We start from the raw sequence: 21858 nt of genomic DNA, 5'->3' as shown, positions 1-21858 counted from the left end.
AACATTGTCCTCAATGTTTTAAGGAAATGAAATACAAGATGGAAAGGAAAAAGAAAATAACAACTAAGGCTGCCTTCCGCCTCTGGTTCTTGGACCTGGTGATCTTTGACGTATGTCTAAGTTGTCGAACCTGTTGAACAATTCAGTAAACCGCTGGTCGGTTATGGCATTCCGAGCGTCCTGTTGCTGTTGCATTTGACGCATCATCTGCATCATCTCTGTATTCTGTGCCTGCATACCATCGATAGCATCCATAATGTCATCGTTGGTCGCAGGCCTTCGTCGTCGACGACGTTGGGAGGATGGGCCGGCTGCATTACTGGAAGGGTTTAGCGGGACTGATTGTTGTGTTGGCGGATGATCACCTTGTTCCATTTCTTCAAACTCATCTGTTTGCTGGTTTGTTTGTGAAGGCTCGGTGGTTTCAGGAGCGCTTAGATCATAGAGGTGGCGGTCGGGGTTTGTGACATCAGTTAGGGTGGTATTGGGTAGCACAACACTCGGGACTGCTTGGTTGTTCACCATAAGATAATAGCCTCCGCCTACTCTGTTTTTAATCAGGCGGCTGGAGCGGCAATAGCTGATATCCATAGACAGGGGAGGTAGGGATTCTAAAGTTTGGAGTCTATCCCCTAGGTTCAGGCCAAGTGCTATGGAGGTTATTAATCCACCAATTATAAAGGGTTGCCGGCCTCTAGCACATACGGTGCGGATATGATGAAAGAGAAAAGAGGCGGCGTTTACCTTAGTATCCGGTTCGAAAACGCACTGGAGGAAAAATAACTCCTTCGAGTTAACCTTACTGTTGTTTGGTCTTCCAAAAAGTGTGTTTTGCAGGATACGGAGAAAATAACGGATGGTGGGGTTATGGATGTGGGAGAGAAGGAGTTCTTCCCAGTTGTAGGTATTTATACCGGAAATTTTCTTAAAAAGATCGAAAACTAGAACTGTGTTCCAGTTTGAGGTTGGAGGGATTCTGGCATGCAGCAGACCTTCTGTGGGAAATTGTAGCATGGCACTCAATTGGCGTTGGGTTAGAGAGTACTCGGTGTTAAACATGCGGAAGGTTGCGGTACCGGTCAGAAATTCACCCTCACCGGCGGGAGTGGTGTAGTCGTAAGAACTTAGGAATTCTAAGGTTAGGGAAGGGTAGGTGGGTTGGTTATGGGTGCAAAGGAAGGTTAAATCGGCTTTACGGAGCATCCACTCGATACCTTGGAGTAAGCCCAATTGTTGTAAACAAGTTAAATCGGGGTACCTGGTGGAAGCGACGCCTCGCTGTTGGAAGCGCTCGAATTGCTCTTGCTGATAGTTGTCATCTCCGGATCGGAAGATGATATTTCCGAAATTTTGATTTCCCGCCATTGTGATGAATTTTTGAAGGGATGATTTGGAAAGGAAAAGAAGTGTATTTGATATGAGAGAATTGTTTTGTGGTGAATGAAGGAAGTTTTGGTAGGTATTTATAGGAGAAGGATTGGAAGGTAGAAAGAAAAAGTGGTTGAAAAGTAATTAAGTGTGGTAAATGAAAAATGAATGTGGAATGAAAAAAAAAAATTAAAGTGTAACGTTCGTCTCCAACGGCTCCTTAACGTTCACTTGTCTGAAGGGCGTTACGCTCGTCACAGGGGTGTGACGTTCGTAACAGGCGTTTTGCGTGCCGTTCGTCATGGAGTGTGTGACGCTCGTCACACCTCCTTTTTGGCAAGGCTTCAGTGGCGCTTCACAGAATTACTTTGGTAGCGTATTTTAATGTTTCATTTTGCTTATGATCATTTTAGTATGCAATTTTAATGCATTGTGCACGCTTACTTGCTTTGTATAATAATAATAATAGGTAACAACAGTAGAGCATAATAGCCATTGCATAATAAAATTAATTAAACAGCTTCAATAAAAATGATCATAATGTATTACAGGGAAGGAAAATAATGAAATGAAATAGAAATAAACATGAATTCAAATAGCATTAATGAAAAATCTAGCCTAAAACTAAATAACTTAGAGAGAAATAACTAAATTCCATCTATCTTCGGATCTCTGGCCGGAGGAGTAAAAGAGTTAACATGATGCCGTAACATACGTAACTGACTTGCCGTGCTGCTCATGTATTCCAGGATTTCAAGTCTGAAGTTATGGAACTCTTCCCTGAGGGCGTCTTGCTCTGACATCAAGGCTTCAATGACTGTTTTAATATCTGTTCCTGGCATATGATGTCGGAGATCAGGCATGACTGATTCTTCGGTCAGGACAGGCTGAGGAGGAGGATCAATATCATAGTAGCCGGAAGGTGTCTGAGGGTCAGATTCAGCAAGAGAGATATGGTCAACATAGTGCTCATAGTCGTCACAAATCTCATAGTCCTGGATGGATTCAGTGGATCCAGCCGGAGTTGGGGTTTCATTCAGGTTATAGAGCCAGTTCCTTTGATTATGAACACTAGTTCTAGGATCGGGCATGGTGAATAGGCAGAGAACCTGGTTATCAATAATAAGCTCGAACTCATCAGACCCTATGTTTGCTATAAACATAGTGTTGAAGAGGAAAGGTATACTCATAGTAGTAATGCCACAAAAAGGGTTAAGGTCAAGCATAGGCTGACGTAGTCCAATAGCATTACCTATCATAGTGATCAAACCGCCTATTCTAATGGGTGCTCGCTCATCCTGGATAAGGTGGTCCAAATTAGCTAACATAAAAGTAGCACCGTTTACTGGACGGTTCTGGGAAGCACAAAATATGATGAAGAGTTCATCACGTGAAACTGAAGTACTATTTGGCTTCTTCCCAAATAAAGTGTGGGTCAGGATCTTATGGAAATAGCGAAAAGCCGGGTTATGTATGTTTCCAGAGAGAAACTCATGTTCTTCGGGCTCATCATTTCCAGTCAGCTTACCCCAAAAGTGTTCAAGCTCTCTATATTCAAAAAGTTCTTCCTGGCTTACAGTGAATGTATCAAAGGAGGTAGGAAAACCCAAAAGGTTGGTGAAGTCTCTAATATTAAATTGGTATTCCATATTGAACATTCTGAACTGGATAAAACCTCTGCTAATTCCTTTTCCATGGCTAGGTAGATAGATTAATGAACTAAGGAATTCTAATGTGAGTCTCCGGTAGGTGGTGAAATGTCTCAGGATAGGGGAGGTCTCCCATCCTATCTGATTCAGCAAAAACAGGACACTCTGTCTCAGTCCAAGGGCAGTCATAGCCCAATCATCAGCATATAAACTAGGTAGCATCTCTCTAGCGGCTAGTTCTTCAAACTTTCGTTTCTGAGCCATTCCTCTGAACTTGATACCCATACGATCAAAATGTCCCATCTGGTTAGTGTTAACTAGAGAAAAGAAACATGAGTTTAAGTCAGGATTTGGCCAAATGCCGAAAGAAGAAAAGAATTATTATTATTATATATAGATATATTTTTTTTCTTTTTGAATAAATCAATAATGAATACTAAATAGAAATTAAAAGAATAATTAAGAGAAAAATAGAGAAATGATAATAATAATAGAATAATAAAATAACAGATTAATTTGTGGGTTGTCTCCCACTAAGCGCTTTGTTTAAATGTCGCAAGCTCGACAAAGAAACTGTTAAATATAGTCTATGAGTCCTGGGGGCGTTTCGTCTAAGTGTAGAATTTGCGAATCTTCGTTGGTTTCCGCATAGTGATAATGTTTCAGACGTTGCCCGTTTACGGTGAACGGTTCTGTAGATTGTCCTTTTATTTCTACCGCTCCACTGGGGAAGATTTTAGTGATATGAAAAGGTCCTGACCATCTGGATCGTAGTTTTCCCGGGAATAACTTTAGTCTAGAGTTAAATAAAAGTACTGCGTCGCCTTGCTTGAAGACTTTCCTTGATATACGCTTGTCATGCCATTGTTTTGTTCTTTCTTTATAGATTTTGGCATTTTCATAGGCGTCTCTTCTGAGTTCCTCTAATTCGTTTATGTCAAGGATTCTCTTTTCACCGGCGGCTTTATAATTCAAATTTAAATTTCTAATAGCCCAATAGGCCTTATGTTCTAATTCTACCGGGAGGTGACAGGATTTTCCATAAATGAGCTTAAATGGGGTCGTCCCTATGGGAGTTTTATAAGCAGTTCGGTATGCCCATAAAGCTTCTGGTAATTTCAATGACCAATCTTTCCTTGAAGTGGCGACCGTTTTTTCTAGTATTTGCTTGATTTCTCTGTTAGATACTTCCACTTGTCCACTGGTTTGAGGGTGGTAAGGTGTTGCTATCCTATGTCTCACTCCATATTTAAGTAGTAGTTTTTCGAGTACCTTGGATATAAAGTGTGATCCACCATCACTGACTACTATTCTTGGGATGCCAAATCTCGAAAATATTATATTTTTAAAGAGTCTAGTTACTACTCGGGTGTCATTTGTTGGAGAAGCTATAGCTTCGATCCATTTTGATACGTAGTCAACTGCCACGAGTATGTAGTTATTACCGAAAGAGGATGGAAAGGGTCCCATGAAGTCTATCCCCCACACGTCAAAAATCTCTACTTCCAAAATACCTTTTTGTGGCATCTCGTCACGTCTAGATATGTTTCCCGTGCGTTGACATCTGTCACACTCCTTAATAGCCGCATGTACGTCCTTCCATATAGTTGGCCAATAAAAGCCAGCTTGTAGGATTTTAGAGCAGGTCTTGGATGTACTTGTGTGTCCACCATAAGGCGCAGAGTGACAGTGTCAGATTATATTTTCTACCTCTTCTTCGGGTATACATCGACGGAAAATACCATCGGGGCCTCTTTTGAAAAGTAAGGGATCATCCCAGTAATAGTGTTTTATGTCGTGGAAGAATCGTTTCTTCTGCTGGTAAGATAAAGTAGGTGGAACTATTCCGGCAGCTAAATAATTGACTAGATCAGCGTACCATGGTATGACAGATATAGCTAAGGTGGTTTCTACTTGCATGTCGGAGTTGTTCTCTTCCAAAGTAGCTATGAGTTTATCATACGAGAAATCATCATTAATGGATGTTCTTTCTGGTTCAAGGTTCTCAAGTCTAGAGAGGTGGTCTGCTACTACGTTTTCAGTTCCTTTCTTGTCCTTGATTTCTAAGTCGAATTCTTGTAGTAACAAGATCCATCTTAGGAGTCTAGGTTTAGCATCCTTTTTTGTCAAAAGGTACCTGATAGCAGCGTGATCAGTGTAAACTATTATTTTGGCTCCTACCAAGTAAGAACGAAATTTATCTAGCGCAAATACCACTGCTAGGAGTTCTTTCTCGGTTGTGGCATAATTCATCTGCGCTTCATCCAGGGTTCTGCTAGCGTAATATATAACGTGAAGCTTTTTATCCTTTCTTTGTCCTAAAACAGCACCTACAGCATAATCACTGGCATCGCACATTATTTCGAATGGTTCATTCCAGTCTGGTGTCTGCATAATGGGTGCGGAGATCAATGCTTGTTTAAGAGTTTGAAATGCTTTTAAACAGTTATCGTCGAATATGAATTCAGCATCTTTCATCAACAGTCCGGTTAAGGGTTTAGTTATCTTAGAGAAGTCTTTGATGAATCGTCGGTAAAAACCGGCGTGTCCTAAAAAGCTTCGTACTTCTCTCACGGTTCTTGGGGGTTGAAGATTTTCGATTACCTCTATTTTGGCTTTGTCTACTTCAATTCCTCTGTTCGAGATGATGTGTCCTAAAACAATTCCTTCTTGTACCATAAAGTGGCACTTTTCCCAATTAAGTACTAAGTTTACTTTTACACATCGTTCAAGAACTCTTTCCAGGTTTTCAAGGCATTCTTCGAAATTTTGTCCGTATACAGAAAAGTCATCCATAAATACTTCCATGATGTTTTCGAGAAAGTCGGCGAATATTGCCATCATGCATCTTTGAAAAGTTGCAGGGGCATTACACAGACCAAACGGCATTCGTCTATACGCGAAGGTACCAAAAGGGCATGTGAATGTTGTCTTTTCTTGGTCATTAGGGTGAATTGGTATTTGAAAGAAGCCTGAATAACCGTCTAAATAACAGAAATGTGAATGTTTAGCTAATCGTTCTAACATTTGGTCAATGAATGGTAAAGGGAAATGATCTTTTCGGGTTGCTTTGTTTAGTTTCCTATAATCAATGCACATTCTCCATCCCGATTCGATTCGTTTAGTTATAGTTTCTCCTTTTTCGTTTTCAATAACGGTTATGCCTCCTTTCTTGGGTAGCCAAGGCATCTACTTTGCTTGCTAGTTGTTTAAGTTGTTCGCCAGTGTGTATGTTCTGGTTTAAGAAATCTTTATTGGTTTGTTGTTGGGAAGCTATAAAGTTTTCCATCATGATTTCCAAGTTGGATTTTCTAGGGGTATTATTGTTAGGATTCTGTTTCTGATATCCTGGAGATATAGATGGGGCTTGATTTGGAGACTGTCCAGGTGCGTATAAAGCATTATTACTCTTATATGAGAAGTTTGGATGGTTCTTCCAATTTGGGTTATAGGTATTCGAATAGGGGCTTCCTTGAGCATAGTTTACTTGCTCTGTTTGGATTCCAGTCAAGAGTTGACATTCCGCAGGAGTGTGGCCTTGGATTCCACAGACCTCGCAATTCTGAGTTATAGCAACCACGGCTGTTGGAGGTGATACGTTTAAACTTTCAATCTTCTGGACTAAAGCATCCACTTTTGCATTAACGTGATCAAGGTTACTTATCTCGTACATGCCAGTTTTCGGTTGAGGTTTTTCCACTGTTGTTCGTTCGGTTCCCACTGATAGTGGTTTTGGGCCATGCTCTCGATAAGCTGGTAAGCATCAGCATAAGGTTTGTTCATTAGTGCACCACCTGCAGCGGCGTCTATTGTTAACCTTGTATTGTATAAGAGACCATTATAAAATGTGTGAATTACTAACCAGTCTTCCAAACCATGGTGTGGGCAAAGTCTCATCATGTCTTTGTATCTTTCCCATGCTTCGAAAAGAGACTCGTTGTCTTTCTGTTTAAATCCGTTTATCTGGGCTCTTAACATAGCTGTTTTGCTTGGTGGAAAATATCGGGCAAGAAAAACTTTCTTCAACTCGTTCCATGTGGTGACTGAGTTGGAAGGAAGAGATTGAAGCCATCTTCTAGCGCTATCTCTTAATGAGAAAGGAAAAAGACGAAGTCGAATTGCCTCCGAAGTGACACCATTAGCTTTAACAGTATCAGCGTATTGGACAAATACGGATAAATGAAGGTTTGGATCTTCGGTGAGATTTCCAGAGAATTGGTTCTGTTGCACAGCCTGCAACAACGAAGGTTTAAGTTCAAAGTTGTTTGCTTCGATTGCGGGCGGAGCAATACTTGAATGCGGTTCATCTTGCGATGGAGCGGCGTAATCTCTAAGAGCACGAGCTGGTTCTGCCATCTCGGTTAAAAAAGGAAAATCTTTGAGATCAGGAAGGTCTATAGGAGGGAGATTGTTTTCAGTACGATATTCCCGAATTCGTCGTAAGACTCGGAGATATAGTTCGATATCGTTGATTCGTAAATAGAGCGGTTCGCCTTGAGAGCGAGTGCGTGGCATACAAATCAACGAAAGAAAGAAAATAGAAGAAAAGGAAACCTTAGTCTCTACAGCGTAACGGAAGAGTTACGATATCGATTGAATAAAAGTCCCCGGCAACGGCGCCAAAAACTTGATCGCTCGACTGGGTGAGTCGAGAATGGGATACAAACTGCAAGTGCACAGTTCTATCGCGTAGTTTTAAACGATATCGATCCCACAGGGACTTATGAATCGATATACCGTTATCTAAAGTTACTACGTAAATCTAAGGTGAAGATGTTTGATTGTTTGGGGAAAAACTAAGAGCTAAACTAATGTCTAGATTAAATATTAATAAAACGGATATCGGTATGTAATTCGTCAAAACTAGGGAATCAAGTCTTTGTCGGTTTCTTGGTTTTAAAATGAATCGTTTCGGTTAACTTTATTGGTTAAAGGTTCTATCTCAAACTCTCGCTCTGTTGAATAAACCATGATTTTATATTAATGTTGCTGTCACTTATAATTAAGTCAAAAACCATATTTTGAAAACAATAAAGTTGCAGAAACTCTTTTTAAGAAAATACTGACCGTTTTAAAACACCCTTATCTCAAACTCTCTCTCTGTTGACTTAGGTTATACAATTAAATCCAAATGCTTAACTCTCGTCCTCACATTCAATCTTTAAAATACTTTTTGGAAAAGGTCAGAATTTAATTAACTCTAAAACTTGCTCTCGCCCTGATCTAGAATTAATGCCTAACTTACACTGTCCAGTTAAAATCTCAAACTCTCGCTCTATTGATTTTAACTTCTTTATGTCTTTTACTTTTGTAAAAAAATCTTGTTATTAAACCTGTAAGTTGAGACCATAAAAAGATTGATTTTGATTTTAAGTTTAGATAGACCGACTCAGTCTCGACCCCTTATTCTGCTTACTTTACATACCGATACCTAGGCAAATTAGCCAGACATGCTAAATAAACAAGAATTTATATCATGCATAAACAGACTCATTCCAGGCAGGCAATATGAATAAACAATAGAATAAAACATAAAAAAATTAAATAACAATTAAAGAACCTGAATGCGTAATACAATGGTCTTGAACACTCCACCACAAGCCGGTAGGATTTGTTCTTCGATTCTTCAATTAAGCAGTAAAATAAATCAAGGAAATAAAACTCGAATATAACGTAAGGTTAAATCCGGTATAAAGTTGCACAGTAGTTTCCGGTGTAGAAACTATTACGCGAAAAATATCTAAAAGCTAAAAAAACGGGGAAGATAAATTGCAAGGGAAAAGAGAAAGTAAAGCTTGCAAAAGAAATAAATAAAATGAACAGTGCTGGAAAGGAAGAAAAATAAGCAAAGGCGTGAAAGGAAAAATTTGACAGAGCTTCCGCAAAACTGAGCGTGCAAAAACTGTGTATTTTTTTGGTTTGTGAGATGGCTATTTATAATAGCCTTGGTAACTGCCTTGCGTTCCCTACGAGTCTTCAGCATGGCTAAATACACGGCTTGGGAATAGGATACGAAGTCCTCAACGTTACTTCCATTCTTCTGAGAGCGTAACTTGCGCCAAAAAGCTAGTGGGCTGGTGTGACGCTCGTCACACCATGTGTGACGTCCGTCACAAGGCTACTTCGCGTGACGCTCGTCACAACCCTTGTGACGCCCGTCACAGGGGCAACGTGCGCTTTCTTTTGGGCTGGGCTTGGTCTTGGTTATTTGTTTCCTTTTTATTGCTTTTTACACCTCCTTTTCTTCCCTTTTTCACTTTTGCTTCGAAATGGATACCTGACATAAATAGCAAGGAAATACTGCATAATATCTGATAAAATGGGATAAATTAAAGTAAATGATAATAAAATCTAATTAAATTAAGTCTTAAAATGTGATATAATTTCATGTTATCAACTTTGTTCAAGTTTATTTGAAATCAGGATGCTCTATACCACTGTTATCACCATAATTGACAACACATTCATCCACAAAAGATGATACTTGGCCAAATTATTTTTTAGAAAAGATGCAAGAGTTCACCAAGTTAAGCGATATTGAAAGAGAATCAAATAAACAAAAGTTAAAGGTGGTACCGCTCATAAATTTAGATTTAGTCGGCGACATATATTTTGATTCATTTTAGTTTTTGTATGTAATCTTGTATTAATATTGATGATGTCAAATATATATATTTTCAAAGAATTCAATACATATTTAAGTTTTCAGAAAATTTTAATATTTTTCTTTCTAAAGTAGGTTTTGTTTCTCATTGTTTCTGATTTACTTATGTGTTAGGTGATTCTGGAAATGCCTCTTCGGGCGCATACAAACTTTTTTTAAAATATTACAAATAGGGAACATTTCAAAAATGCATCTTCAGACACATCCAAAATATTTTAAAAAATACGAATATGGTGATTTCGGAGATGTATTTCTGGAATGCTCATTTGAACAAGATAGAATTTTTGAGGTCCATATTGTCCTAGAACTTGTATAAGTACGATGCTCTCATATCATATTTTTTACATCATTACATTATAGCAGAATGAACATCATTTGGTATACCGCATATGTCTACTTCAACGAGGCGAAGTCCTCAATTACATTTAAGTTCAATGAGTATACCCCTCTTGCATATCAAAAAATCATACTAGAGAATCTTATACTCCGACAATCAAAAAATTGTCAAGCTCGAGTATCGTTCACCCTCGATTGACATTGAATAGAAGATTGAGTTTAGTAATTTTGAGTTGAATACAGGTGCATATGTAAGGGCTATGTGGAATACCGTTTTCTGTTACGAAAAAAATATCTGATTGAGCTGAATGCGACAATTACGAGATTTGTCAAAGATATTTTTAGCTTCGATCATCATATGTCTACCTGACTTTGTGTTTTTGTAAAAACTGGAAATGCACCTCCGTAAAGTCTATGGAGCTACATCTCCAAAATAAAATCAATCTATTATTTAAGACATGCATCAACCAAGAATGTGATATGTGTATCTATATGTGTCCAAAATTGTATCTCTAAAATCTAAAAAAATTAATTTTTCACAAAAACATGGTAAGAACCCTTAGGACCCCTTAAGCAATTCCCTAAAATTGTTTATCATCATTAACCATTACCATTACAAAAATGACTTGTAAATGAAGAGGTGGCCACTTATTTATTTATGAAAAGAATGAAAAGAAAAAGAAAAAAAAAACTTGTGGTGCCTAATTGAGGTTGGAGTTTAGTGTGTTAAATAAGTAGTGTTTGTTTTTTTTGTCCTTAGAGAACTTGTTGAATTAATGGCTTCTACAACTGCTGCTTCTGCCTTACTTCAATTCCACTCTCTTTCTCCTAATCCTCAATTTTTTCTCACCAAACTCCCTAACTACCCAATCTCCCTTACTTCTTCTACCAAACGGTCTTCCAATTATAAGCGCGTTTACGCAAAAGCTGTTTCTACCGACTCACAAAAACCTCTCGCCCAAAATAATCAAAACACTTCCACATCCTCCTCCTCCAAACTGGTTCTTGTTCTTGGTGCCTCAGGAGGTGTAGGTAAACATTTTATTCATTCTTTTTTTGTTTCACTTATTTTTGTAATTAAAAGCTGAAAGTGTTAAATATTTACTGAAATCAAATATTAGTGGTTGATGAATTTTTACTATAAAATGAAATACTTTGCTGATTGTTGTTTATTCATCTGACTTTATAATAAATTAGTTAAATCAGTTAGTAGTTAGAAATCAGTTATAGTTAGTTAGATTTCTGTTTCAGTTTGCTAGTTTTGGTCGACTAATACATCGACACCGATAAAAATTTGAAAAAAAATGAATCAAGTGAATGTAACCACAAATGTCGGTATAAGTATCTGACACTGACACGCCTTCTTTTCAAAGATGTCGGTGCTGAAGAGGTTTTGGTTCTCCTTTTTGCTCTTGTATTCAATTCATTCAGTTGAGATTGAAATTAATGTGAAGTGTTTCACTCATTTTCTCTCATATGGTAACAGAGTCTCGGTTACGATCCAATGAGTTGTGAGTTATACTAGTTGCTCTAATATGGCATCAGAGTCTCGGTTCAGAAGTGCATACATAATTGATGCCGATAGTTTTGATTGGGGAAGTTTGTGAAACAATTGACTTGTCTTACTCAATATTCAGGGCAGCTTGTTCTAGCGTCATTGCTTCAGCGGAATATTAAGTCGCGGGTGATACTTAGGGATCTTGAGAAAGCTAAGGCACTGTTTGGTGAACAAGATGAGGAGAGACTGCAGGTATATCTTGAGAAAGAGCTTTCTGGCTCAATTTGATTTAATTCGTTCTCAATACATTTTTCTAGTTCTATAAAGCTCTTGAATATGATAGGTTTTCAAAGGAGACACAAGGAAGCATGAAGATTTGGAACCATCTATGTTTGAGGTAGGCCCTTCAAAGTGCTTTACCATTGCATAATTGGTGATTCACCATTTCATTCAACCAATAGAATGTATGGTAATAATTTGTGTTTCTTTGTAGGGAGTCACTCATGTGATTTGCTGCACAGGAACAACGGCTTTTCCTTCGAGGCGGTGGGATGATGAGAATACACCAGAAAGGGTTGGTAAGAATCACATTATGTATATATGTTGCAGCATTTGGTATCATTGCTAAATTGAAATTCAATAGAAAATTAGTTCGGTATCATAGCTAAAATTCATATTATTATAATTTGTCTACATTGTAGAAATCATCTTCTTTTCAAGCACTTCTCAGTATTTTGATTTTCACTACTAGTATTTATTTGAAGATTGGGTGGGAGTGAAGAATCTAGTATCTGCATTGCCTTCCTCGGTGAAGAGAGTTGTTCTTGTGTCATCCATTGGTGTGACCAAGTGTAAAGAATTGCCATGGAGGTAGTATTACTTATTAGTTCTTAATTTAAACTTTAGTTTAACCTACACATGATCGGGTTATAAACGCTTTTTATTTCAGCATCAACTGTAACACTAACTGAAGAATCAGCTGATTCATGATTCTGTTACTAATTTTTGTTGGCCTTTTTTTGTGATTCATGATTTGGTTACTACCGTTCTGCAGAGTGAATCTATGTAAATTATGTTGGTTGACGGACATCTAAATTTTTTGTCTCATAGACTTGTTAATGTACATATTTGATGCAGCATTATGAACCTATTTGGTGTCTTGAAGTATAAGAAGATGGGGGAGGATTTTCTTCAGAGCTCTGGCTTTCCATTTACCATAATTAGGTAACATGTTGCATGTTTTATACCTGATATTGTCATCTTGATAATTGAAAACAAAGGTGTCTTTTATTTTAGAAATATCCTCATATGGTGTATTTAAATGTATTTAGACCTGGAAGATTGACTGATGGACCATACACGTCTTATGATCTCAATACTTTACTCAAAGCAACAGCTGGTCAACGGCGAGCAGTCCTTATAGGTCAAGGTAAACGAATGATTTTCCTCTTTATTGTTTATTTCCAGACCAATTTTCATCTTAGCATATTACTGAACTTTAAGTGTGAATAGTTTTAGGGGTGCAAATGGTTGATATCAAGGATTTAACTCACCAAAAAAAAGTTGTGTAAAGTACTTATGTTAATCTCTTGGATGTGGTTTTTTTTTGTCTTCACCCTCTGGTTTCAAGGGGAGGGAGGCGGCCATGGTTATCTAGAGTTAAAAGTAATGTTTGGCCATGAATTGTTTCACTTGGGATTTTCAAACTCGGTCTTCCCAAACAATTTGTCCTTAAGTGGAGCTCATTTATCACTTGAAGCCCGATCACTTTGTTAAGCCCCTACATGTGAGATAGATGTTGAAAATGAATTTACCGTCTTCTCTTCCATAGTACATAACTATATGTGGTAATGCATAGCTTTTGCTAGTATTTGTGTTTTAAGGTTTCGGAAATCTGGTAACTACTTTCAGGAGATAAATTAGTGGGAGAGGCCAGCAGAATTGTGGTTGCTGAAGCTTGCATACAGGCACTAGATCTTGATGTCACTGAAAACCAAATATATGAAGTTAACTCTGTAGAGGTAAACTTTCAGTGGTAATTTTGTTATTAATTGTATACATGGATGTGTTCAGCATATGAGATCTAAATCACATGATATAATCAACACCTTAAATTTCTTAACTACATGTTTCTGTTAAGTTTGTGATTCATATCTAGTGTAAATCAAATACTGGAAAATATTTATAAGATTTATTTTATTATTGATGCTAAAATGCATATATTTCAGGGGGAAGGACCTGGAAATGATGCTCAGAAATGGCGAGAATTATTCGAGGCGGCACGATCTAGCTAACTAGACTTATTGTCAAAACTTGTATATCATTAAGAACCATGTATATGCATCATAGTTAGGGGCTTCAGCTTTGCAACTATTGTATAGATATATATATACACTTCTTTATTCATTATTGGATACACACAAAAGCACTTGCTTCATTAACAATATTGCCAATTATACACACAGAAGCACTTTTTCATAATGTAAATCATGTCCAAGCTGATTATTCATCGATCACAGGTTACACAAGACAACATCTTGTGAAAGAAGTTTTTGGAATTGGATTTTGTACTACATGAATTGGCACAATCAAGAATTTCAGATCCATCTGCTCCATTTTTTTTTTTTGCTTTCTCACACTCATTCAAGAACCTATTGAATGCATCCTCAACATATTTAACTGCGTCAGAGAACATCACATGTTCTCAACATACTACTCTTTTTATTAATTTTCTTTATCACACTCTTTATGATTAATTGGTGTAACTAGTTCCTTAAAAAGCGTGTTCATCAATTACAATTAATAAAAAAAGAAGTTACTATAATGCACTAAATCAAGAAAACTCGAAATTCTAGGAAGCATTAATAGCTTAGTTTTAGTTTGCATGCATATACATATGCATCTTATTCTTACCTTTTCCTGGCTCAATCCATGGAGAAATAAAGATGGTTGGAACCCTAACACCAAGTGTATCAAACTTAAACTTGAATGGCTCAGGACCAACAATGTCATCTGGACTAGGAACTCCGTCCAATGGCATTGGCACGTGATCGTAAAATCCTCCGTGTTCGTTGTAAGTAATAACAAACATTTCATTCCATTGTGGACTGCCTCTTAGCGCTTCAATCCTCCGTGTTCGTTGTAAGTAATAACAAACAACATTTCATTCCATTGTGGACCGCCTCTTAGCGCTTCATGCATGTCTTTTATAAATCTGTCATTCTCCAACTTCATCTAACTTCATGAGATGGATGATCGTCAATTGCAGGTATTGACAACAAGTCGAAAAATCTTTCTTCTATCACCACGTAGTTTGGTAATTTTCTTTCTTCACAATGCTTCTTGAATGTTAATCCGTATTCATGAAAGTTATCTATGTATTCCAGCTGCCTAAGATTCCTGAGAGTGATTATAAGACATTAATTGTAACCATAAGCAAGCAAATAAATGAAGCAAAGCAGAAAAATAAAGCAAGCAAATAAATGAAGCAAAGCAGAAAAATAAGGAAACTTGTATATTAAGGTACCTAAATTATTAAATGAACAAACCTGTTTGTTGATAGTAGATTCCAAAACTGAATCCATTTTCATCCAAAGAATTAAATATTGTCTTTTGAGGTAACCCTCTAATTAGCTTATAAGGGTCATTGCTAGTTAGTCTGTGTGACGTGGTGGAATGCACATAGAGCCGGTTTTGTTGGGTCGACGCAGGAACCGAAGCGAACCAACCGTCACAAATTGCAAACTCTTTAACTAACTCTTTGTAAATTGGAACCGGAACCGGTTTAAACCCATTCATAACCGCCTATGTCATTGTCAATGTCGTTGTCTCTTTTGGTTTCTCTTGTCTCGTCGCATTTTGAGCGAAACCTTCCATCGTCGGAGGCAAATTTTTTGCCAACGAGGCTTCGCTCCATGGTTCTCCAAAAATTTGCTCGTAAATGTCTTGGACCGAGTGATCAGGATCTGGGTCAACATAGATTAATTGGTTGCTAATTTGAAGCCGGTTTAAGTTGGGATCAGACATCAAAATTATGTTTGACTTTGAACTGGTAACACCCTTGATTTTAGGATTTAAGGACTTCATCCAACCCAACATGTGTTCAAATGTTCAAATGAATGGTTCCCTGAACCAAAACGACCACCGTTTTGATAGGGTAGCTATTAGTAGAGTTAGAATTTGAATTATTTTTTGAAATAGCAAAAGAGTTTCGATAGAATGAACGGGCAGCTCAACTAGTTCAAACTAAACTAGTTGAGTTAAGAATTAAAGGAGTTGAATTTCATAAGCTCAATCCTAGTAAGAGATTATAATTAATACTAACAAATTAACTACTAATAATTTGTCATTAAAAAAAAATATCGGTCGTGATCTATAATTTGTGATTTAAAAAGAAATAATGGTCGCAATAGATCGCGTGAGGCATAGTAGAAATAAGACTATAAACAGGTTAAACCTGCACATTAAATAACACTATGGTTGAAACAGATTCTACAATTTAGTATTTAATTATTAGGTTTATATTTATGAGGTTAATTCGGACATGGATAATTTTGATATTTAAGGGGCGTGGGAAAATCACTAATTGGTTCTTTGATGCATCACTTGTCCATTCATAAAACTATCAAATGGTTGAATAACGATCAAAATCCTTATTAAAGAATACACTACATAATTCCAACCAATTCAAAATAACATACTACATGCCTAACTTACAAGAGAAGATAAAATTTGAGTAATCTTAAATATCAACTAAACCATTTATGATACATTAAATTCATAGATATCTAAGATACAACTTCCATACCAAAAAATCCAGCTAATCTAGACAAGAAATATGGGGCGCCTACGTCAGGGAATAATCCCAAAGGCCTTTGGAGTTATAGTACATGTTGGGAAATTACGAGGCTTGTCTACGGTGGTAAGAAGTCCTATGTTGTGGATCTTGGGACTATTTTAGGAATCATCTCACATGAGGTGAGAGATTCTACAGGCGACTGACATTGTTGGGTTGTAGGCGGTGATCAGGTTGGTTGTTTATGCAGTGATGATGATGAGTGTATTGATACTTTAGTGGTGGAGAGTATGTATGATTGAGAGTTTGTAAGCGTTATGCTTTTTGGGTGTAATGACATGTCTCTCTCCCTTGGGAGATGATGTATTTATAAGAGTATCTTGGACCTAGGGTTCCCTCGAAAAAGGTTATCGTCCACTTAGTCAATAGTGGACAGTTCAATTTTTATTTTCAAGGGAGTCGTGAGTCAGTATTGACCATGGTTTTCTCTTCTTCCAAGACACGTATTATCACACATATTTTTCTGCATGGGCAAAGAAGACTTAAGGGCGAGGTTGTGATATGTCAAAACCTTTAGCACTTGGACTTCTCCACGCTCGATTATTTCTTTGACAAAATGCAGCCTCACATATTTAACAGTGATAACTTGACTATGATAGGCTGAATTCTTCGACAGACGTGCGAAACTTTGACTATCATATTTAACAATGATAACTTGACCTTGAAGTTTCAGCTCCTTCGCAAAACCTTCAAGCCACAATGCTTCCTTTACAGCTTCAGTGAGGATAATATATTCTGCTTTAGTGGTTGATAAGGCAACAACCTTCTGAAGTGTTGCTTTCCAACTGATTGATGAACCAAACATAGTGAAAACATATATAGAAATATATTTTCTAGAATCCATACAATCTGCATAATCAGAGTCGACAAATCCTCCGACTTCTACTTTGTTATCATCACCACAAGCTCCACCGTAAATCAGGACTCTGCTCAGAGACCCATTTATGTACCTCAGAATCCACTTCAATTCTTGTCAATGTTCCTTTCCAGGATTGGTCATATACCTGCTTAAAAGGCTCACTACATATGTTATAGATGGCCTCGTACATACCATAACATACATAAAAAAACCTATTATACTAGCATGTGGAATGTTATTCATATAGGCCCTTTCATCTTTAGTACTCAGGACTTGAGTCGTACTTGTAGATGCATGTTCTTAGGGAGAGTGTTGCATAGACCTCACTCATTTAGAGGGAGAACCCCGATGCGACTATTTTGTTGTTTGTCTTATCACTTTCATTTATTTTCTTTTATTTATTGACTCTCCCTAACTATCACATGTCTTGAGATCAAATTTTTCGATCCGTTTTTAGCATGCATAAAGCCTTGGTTGATTTCGACCTCGTTCATGAATGGTTTAGATCAAATGCATGACTAGGTGTAATAAGAAACATATAGGTTGTTTGGTTCAATCATGTACAAGATAAAATACCAAGAGTTTTCTAAAAACTTGGAATTTTTTAGTGTTTTAGTATTTGATTTGAATCATACACTCTATACACTCAATTTGATTCGAATCAAATTGAGCAGGGATCACAAGAAACTGTTTCTGAGAATTTGATTCGAATTAGAGTTATTACTTGATTCAGATCAAAGAGTTAGTGGTCACTTATGTCTCATTTGATTCAGATCACAACTTGTACTTGATCACGATCATGAACTTCAACAGAATTTTCCTTGGCTCCCTATCTCATTTGATTCAGATTAAACTTAACACTTGATTTGGATCACGAAGCCTTGATTCGAATGACAAGATGTACTTGATCTGAATCATGGGAAAATGGGTCCAAAAAAAATGTTTTCTTATTCCACTTCACTTAATCATTTGATTCAAATCATTTCTTGCTCTTGATTTAAATCCAACCAACATGTTTCCTCTACTTTTTGTGCTTAAACTCAAGCACTCATATATACTTCTTGTTATTCATTTCTACCAAGAGTAACCAAGTGTGATCAAGTAAAGATCATTGTGTGAAACCAAATAGAAATCAGATTTCCAGATTCTGTTGTTCTGCATTTCTTGATTGCTTGTGTAAATTAACACCTCATACTTTTCATAGTAACCTAACAAGAGAAAAACCTTTCTCCTTCTTCAACTTCATTTCAATTTCATATCTTGATAACGATAGGTGTGTGATTAGGTGAAGGAGGCATTGTCTTGAAATTAATCGTTCTTGGAGTTTAGGTTGAGTTTTTTAGGTTTCATATGGGTTGAGGTTATTGTCATTGGTATTGACAAGTTCCACTGAAAAGAATGAGGTTCTTCTCTCCATATTTCATTGTAGTGATTGTGTGAGAGGCTACATATAAGGTGAAGTTCTTCTCAAATCTTCATACGATTTCACCGCTCAAGGAATTTGTAGGATCAATGGATTAATTGCTACATATGAAGGCTTGGAGCATAATTGGTGTCTTTGGAAGATTCAAAAGCGTAGATCGAGTAAAGATTGCACAGAAGAGTTTAACAGTTGTGTTGTATACAAGTCAGAATCCAATAAAAAGATTATTTTATTTCTTTAGAATTGTACGAATTTCTGATTATATGTACTCTTTGAATACTTGGAAAAATAATGAAAATAAACAAAGAAGGTGACAATGGGAAACCATTGAAGAGGGAAGTAGGCAAAGTGAGGACGAACACCGAACCACTATATATCTCGGTGTACTCTTTCTCTCTCTCTCTCTCTCTCTCTCTCACACACACACACACACACATACACACACACACACACACACACACACACACACACACACACACACATACACACAACTTGAATTTAAATTAGTAGAATTGTATATTTAGGTATGTTAATTCTAGCGTAGATTCCGTTATTGCATTGGTAGTGATTTGATACGTAATGATTATGTTTTGTTAGAATTGGGACCTAGTCTGTTGATATTCTTGATTAATATCTATTGATAGATTGAAGTTAGAATCTTTCCTCGTGTGTTTAATCATAATATATACACTTCTTGTGTATTATACGCGTGAATCAATAGATAACTTAACATATCATCTTCATCACAACTTGGTAATTGCGAACTGATTAAGCGTTCCCGTGATCAATTTCTAAACGATGTATAATTCTCTCATTTTCACCATCTTATTTCCGCTAGAAACTGTTTGAAAACTCTAATAATCCATTTTAGGATAATCGGTTGAATTGTGTTTAAATCCATATTATTTCGAAAAGATTTTTTTTGCCTATTCACCCCCCCCCCCCAGACGATTCATAACACCGTATTCTCTACTCAACTTGAATTGAGGATGTGTTGGTATTACGACAAGCTTTGCATTCGACATACCAAATTTATCGAGAATCTTCCTTATGTATGTCTCTTGAGATAAGCATAATCTCGACTACTCTCTATCTCTACAGATCTCAATCTTAAGAATCCTGGTGGTAGCTCCTAACTCCTTCATTTTAAACTCCTTACTAAGTTCATTCTTCACCTACATTACATCCACGACACTACCGCTTGTTATGAGGATATCTTGAGCAAGCACAATGTTCGAACTGGCTCCTAGTGAAATCTATGTGTGCCATAAACTTATCAAATATCATATTCCAATGTCGAGGAGATTGCTTCAGGCCATAAAAAGACCTATTCAAATTTCACACATAATCTTCTTTGCCTCTTTCTACATATCCTTCAGGTTGCCTCATCATAATTATTTCATCTAGATCACCATACAGGAAGTCAAATTTCACATCCATATGTTCAAGTTCCAAGTTGAACTTTTCCACTAGAGCCAACCATATTCTAATGGATTTATTCTTTATAGTAGGTGAAAACACATCATTGAAGTCAACTCCTTCTTTTGGAATGAACCCCTTAGCAACTAACCTTGCCTTGAATCTCTTTGACATCACTTCTTTGATTCCTTCCTTAACCTTGAAAATTCACTTACAGTTGACTAACCTGGCACCTGCATATTTCTCGATCAGCTCCCAAGTGTGGTTATCATGAAGATACTTCATCTCATCATTCATGGCTTTCAGTCATTCAATATTGTTTTGACTCCTCGCAACTTCCTTGTAATCTCTAGGTTCTTCATCAAGTACCTAACTTAAAGAGATTAAATCAAACACTATGAGATATGCATAACCAAGTCTCTGAGGTGGCTTGATTACTCTTCTTGACTTGTCTCTTGCCAGTAGGTAGTCATCAACAATTTCCTTATTTTATTCAGCATCTTGTGCTTCTTCTTCGACTTCATCTGGTTTATGCAATTCAACATCACTATGTTCCACCTCAACAAAAATATCTCTTTGTTCCAGCTCTTCTTCAGAGATTTTTGTACTTCGACCAACATCACCAGTTTTCTTGAACGCCGTCTCAACTTCTTTGAAACGATGCTCAGAAAACAAAGTATGAACAATTTTATTATCAACAAGAAAACCAAGACGTGAAAAGGAGAGAAAATAGATGAGATATATATAGAGAGAGTACAAATTGGTATAAAACCATGGATTCTTTGTTCAATTACATATTAGGTTACAATGTTTACAATTGAATCACAATCACACCTCTTTCTCCCTAAAATAGAGTTATTGAGAAGTGAGGACTAGTATGTTATTCATAAAAAAAACTAAACCTTAGATTTCAACTAACATACTAAACAAATGGGCTTAATAGTCTGTCTTAATTGGACTAGCTAACTTAAGAAACTACATGCAAGAACAAGCTCTGACTATAGCATGCACATCTTTGACTTACGCATGCTTGAACAAATTTCGACTACAACATACATATCTCTTGTCAAACCATGAAACTAACCTGGACAAGTATTTTTTACAAATATAACACTACACTACATATATATATATTGGTGTATATTACGTAACCTAATGCTGAATTTTTACAAACGCATATAGAGAAGTCAAATGTGAAAACCTTGGATTCAAAAACTTACCAAATATGAGTTTGATGTTGCGCGCTTTGATTGATTGGATGTTGAGAGTAAAAACTCAAAAGTGAGTTGAGAGAATTTAAGAGTTTGAGAGTTTGAGAGAGTATGCTGAAAATGAGGAAGAGGGAGGGTTTCACACTTTTTGATTAAAAACCCGCCCAGAGGTGCATTTCCATACTAAGTTTTTAAAAAAATAGGGTCTGACTTACTTACGAATGGATTGTGTTTGAATGAGGTACATCCAGAAGTATTTTTTCGTATTCCAAGGATTATTTTGGTATTTTACTAGGGTGCGAGAGCAACCATTAGGATGGGACTAGTAACCCAAAAAATCTAATAGATGACAACAAAATGAAGAGATTTTATCATGACACTCCCCTAGCTTGACCTGACACCCCACATATTTTCATAATGGAAAAAACACTCTTGTCAAAATTTAACCAAAAAAGAGTGAACGAAAAATTCGGTATGAATAGAAAAATCCAGTGTTGGAAATTGAAAAACCCGGTATGAATAGAAAAATCTGATAGTGTATTTTTAAATCCTGGTATGCATTTTTACGGTGTTTAA

The 21858-nt window shown here is 36.8% G+C and overlaps 1 protein-coding gene and 2 pseudogenes across 1 annotated transcript; 2 read left to right on the top strand and 1 right to left on the bottom strand.

Moving 5' to 3' along the window:
• Positions 1-6888: 6888 nt before the first annotated feature.
• Positions 6889-6988, top strand: LOC127124324 (uncharacterized; annotated as a pseudogene).
• Positions 6989-10763: 3775 nt separating this feature from the next.
• On the top strand, positions 10764-14002 carry LOC127118735 (protein TIC 62, chloroplastic). Its single transcript, XM_051048991.1, has 9 exons — positions 10764-11049; positions 11655-11767; positions 11859-11912; positions 12009-12093; positions 12280-12385; positions 12653-12739; positions 12847-12944; positions 13427-13536; positions 13744-14002. Exons 1-9 carry the CDS (start codon positions 10794-10796, stop codon positions 13807-13809), a joined length of 975 nt encoding a protein of 324 aa, XP_050904948.1. The 5' UTR covers positions 10764-10793; the 3' UTR covers positions 13810-14002.
• Positions 13742-20368, bottom strand: LOC127122498 (non-specific phospholipase C4-like; annotated as a pseudogene).
• Positions 20369-21858: the final 1490 nt, after the last annotated feature.

The sequence above is a fragment of the Lathyrus oleraceus genome, chromosome 2 (assembly GCF_024323335.1).
Source record: "Lathyrus oleraceus cultivar Zhongwan6 chromosome 2, CAAS_Psat_ZW6_1.0, whole genome shotgun sequence".
In the NCBI taxonomy this organism is placed as follows: domain Eukaryota; kingdom Viridiplantae; phylum Streptophyta; class Magnoliopsida; order Fabales; family Fabaceae; genus Lathyrus; species Lathyrus oleraceus.
This window is presented reverse-complemented; position numbering and strand designations above follow the sequence as displayed.

Excerpts from the sequence above, each read along its gene's own strand:
- LOC127118735 (XM_051048991.1), top strand. The coding sequence starts at position 10,794 with ATGGCTTCTACAACTGCTGCTTCTGCCTTACTTCAATTCCACTCTCTT. Across the intron at positions 11,050-11,654 it reads TGGTGCCTCAGGAGGTGTAG|GGCAGCTTGTTCTAGCGTCA; the intron begins GTAAACATTTTA and ends CTCAATATTCAG. Across the intron at positions 12,945-13,426 it reads AGCAGTCCTTATAGGTCAAG|GAGATAAATTAGTGGGAGAG; the intron begins GTAAACGAATGA and ends AACTACTTTCAG.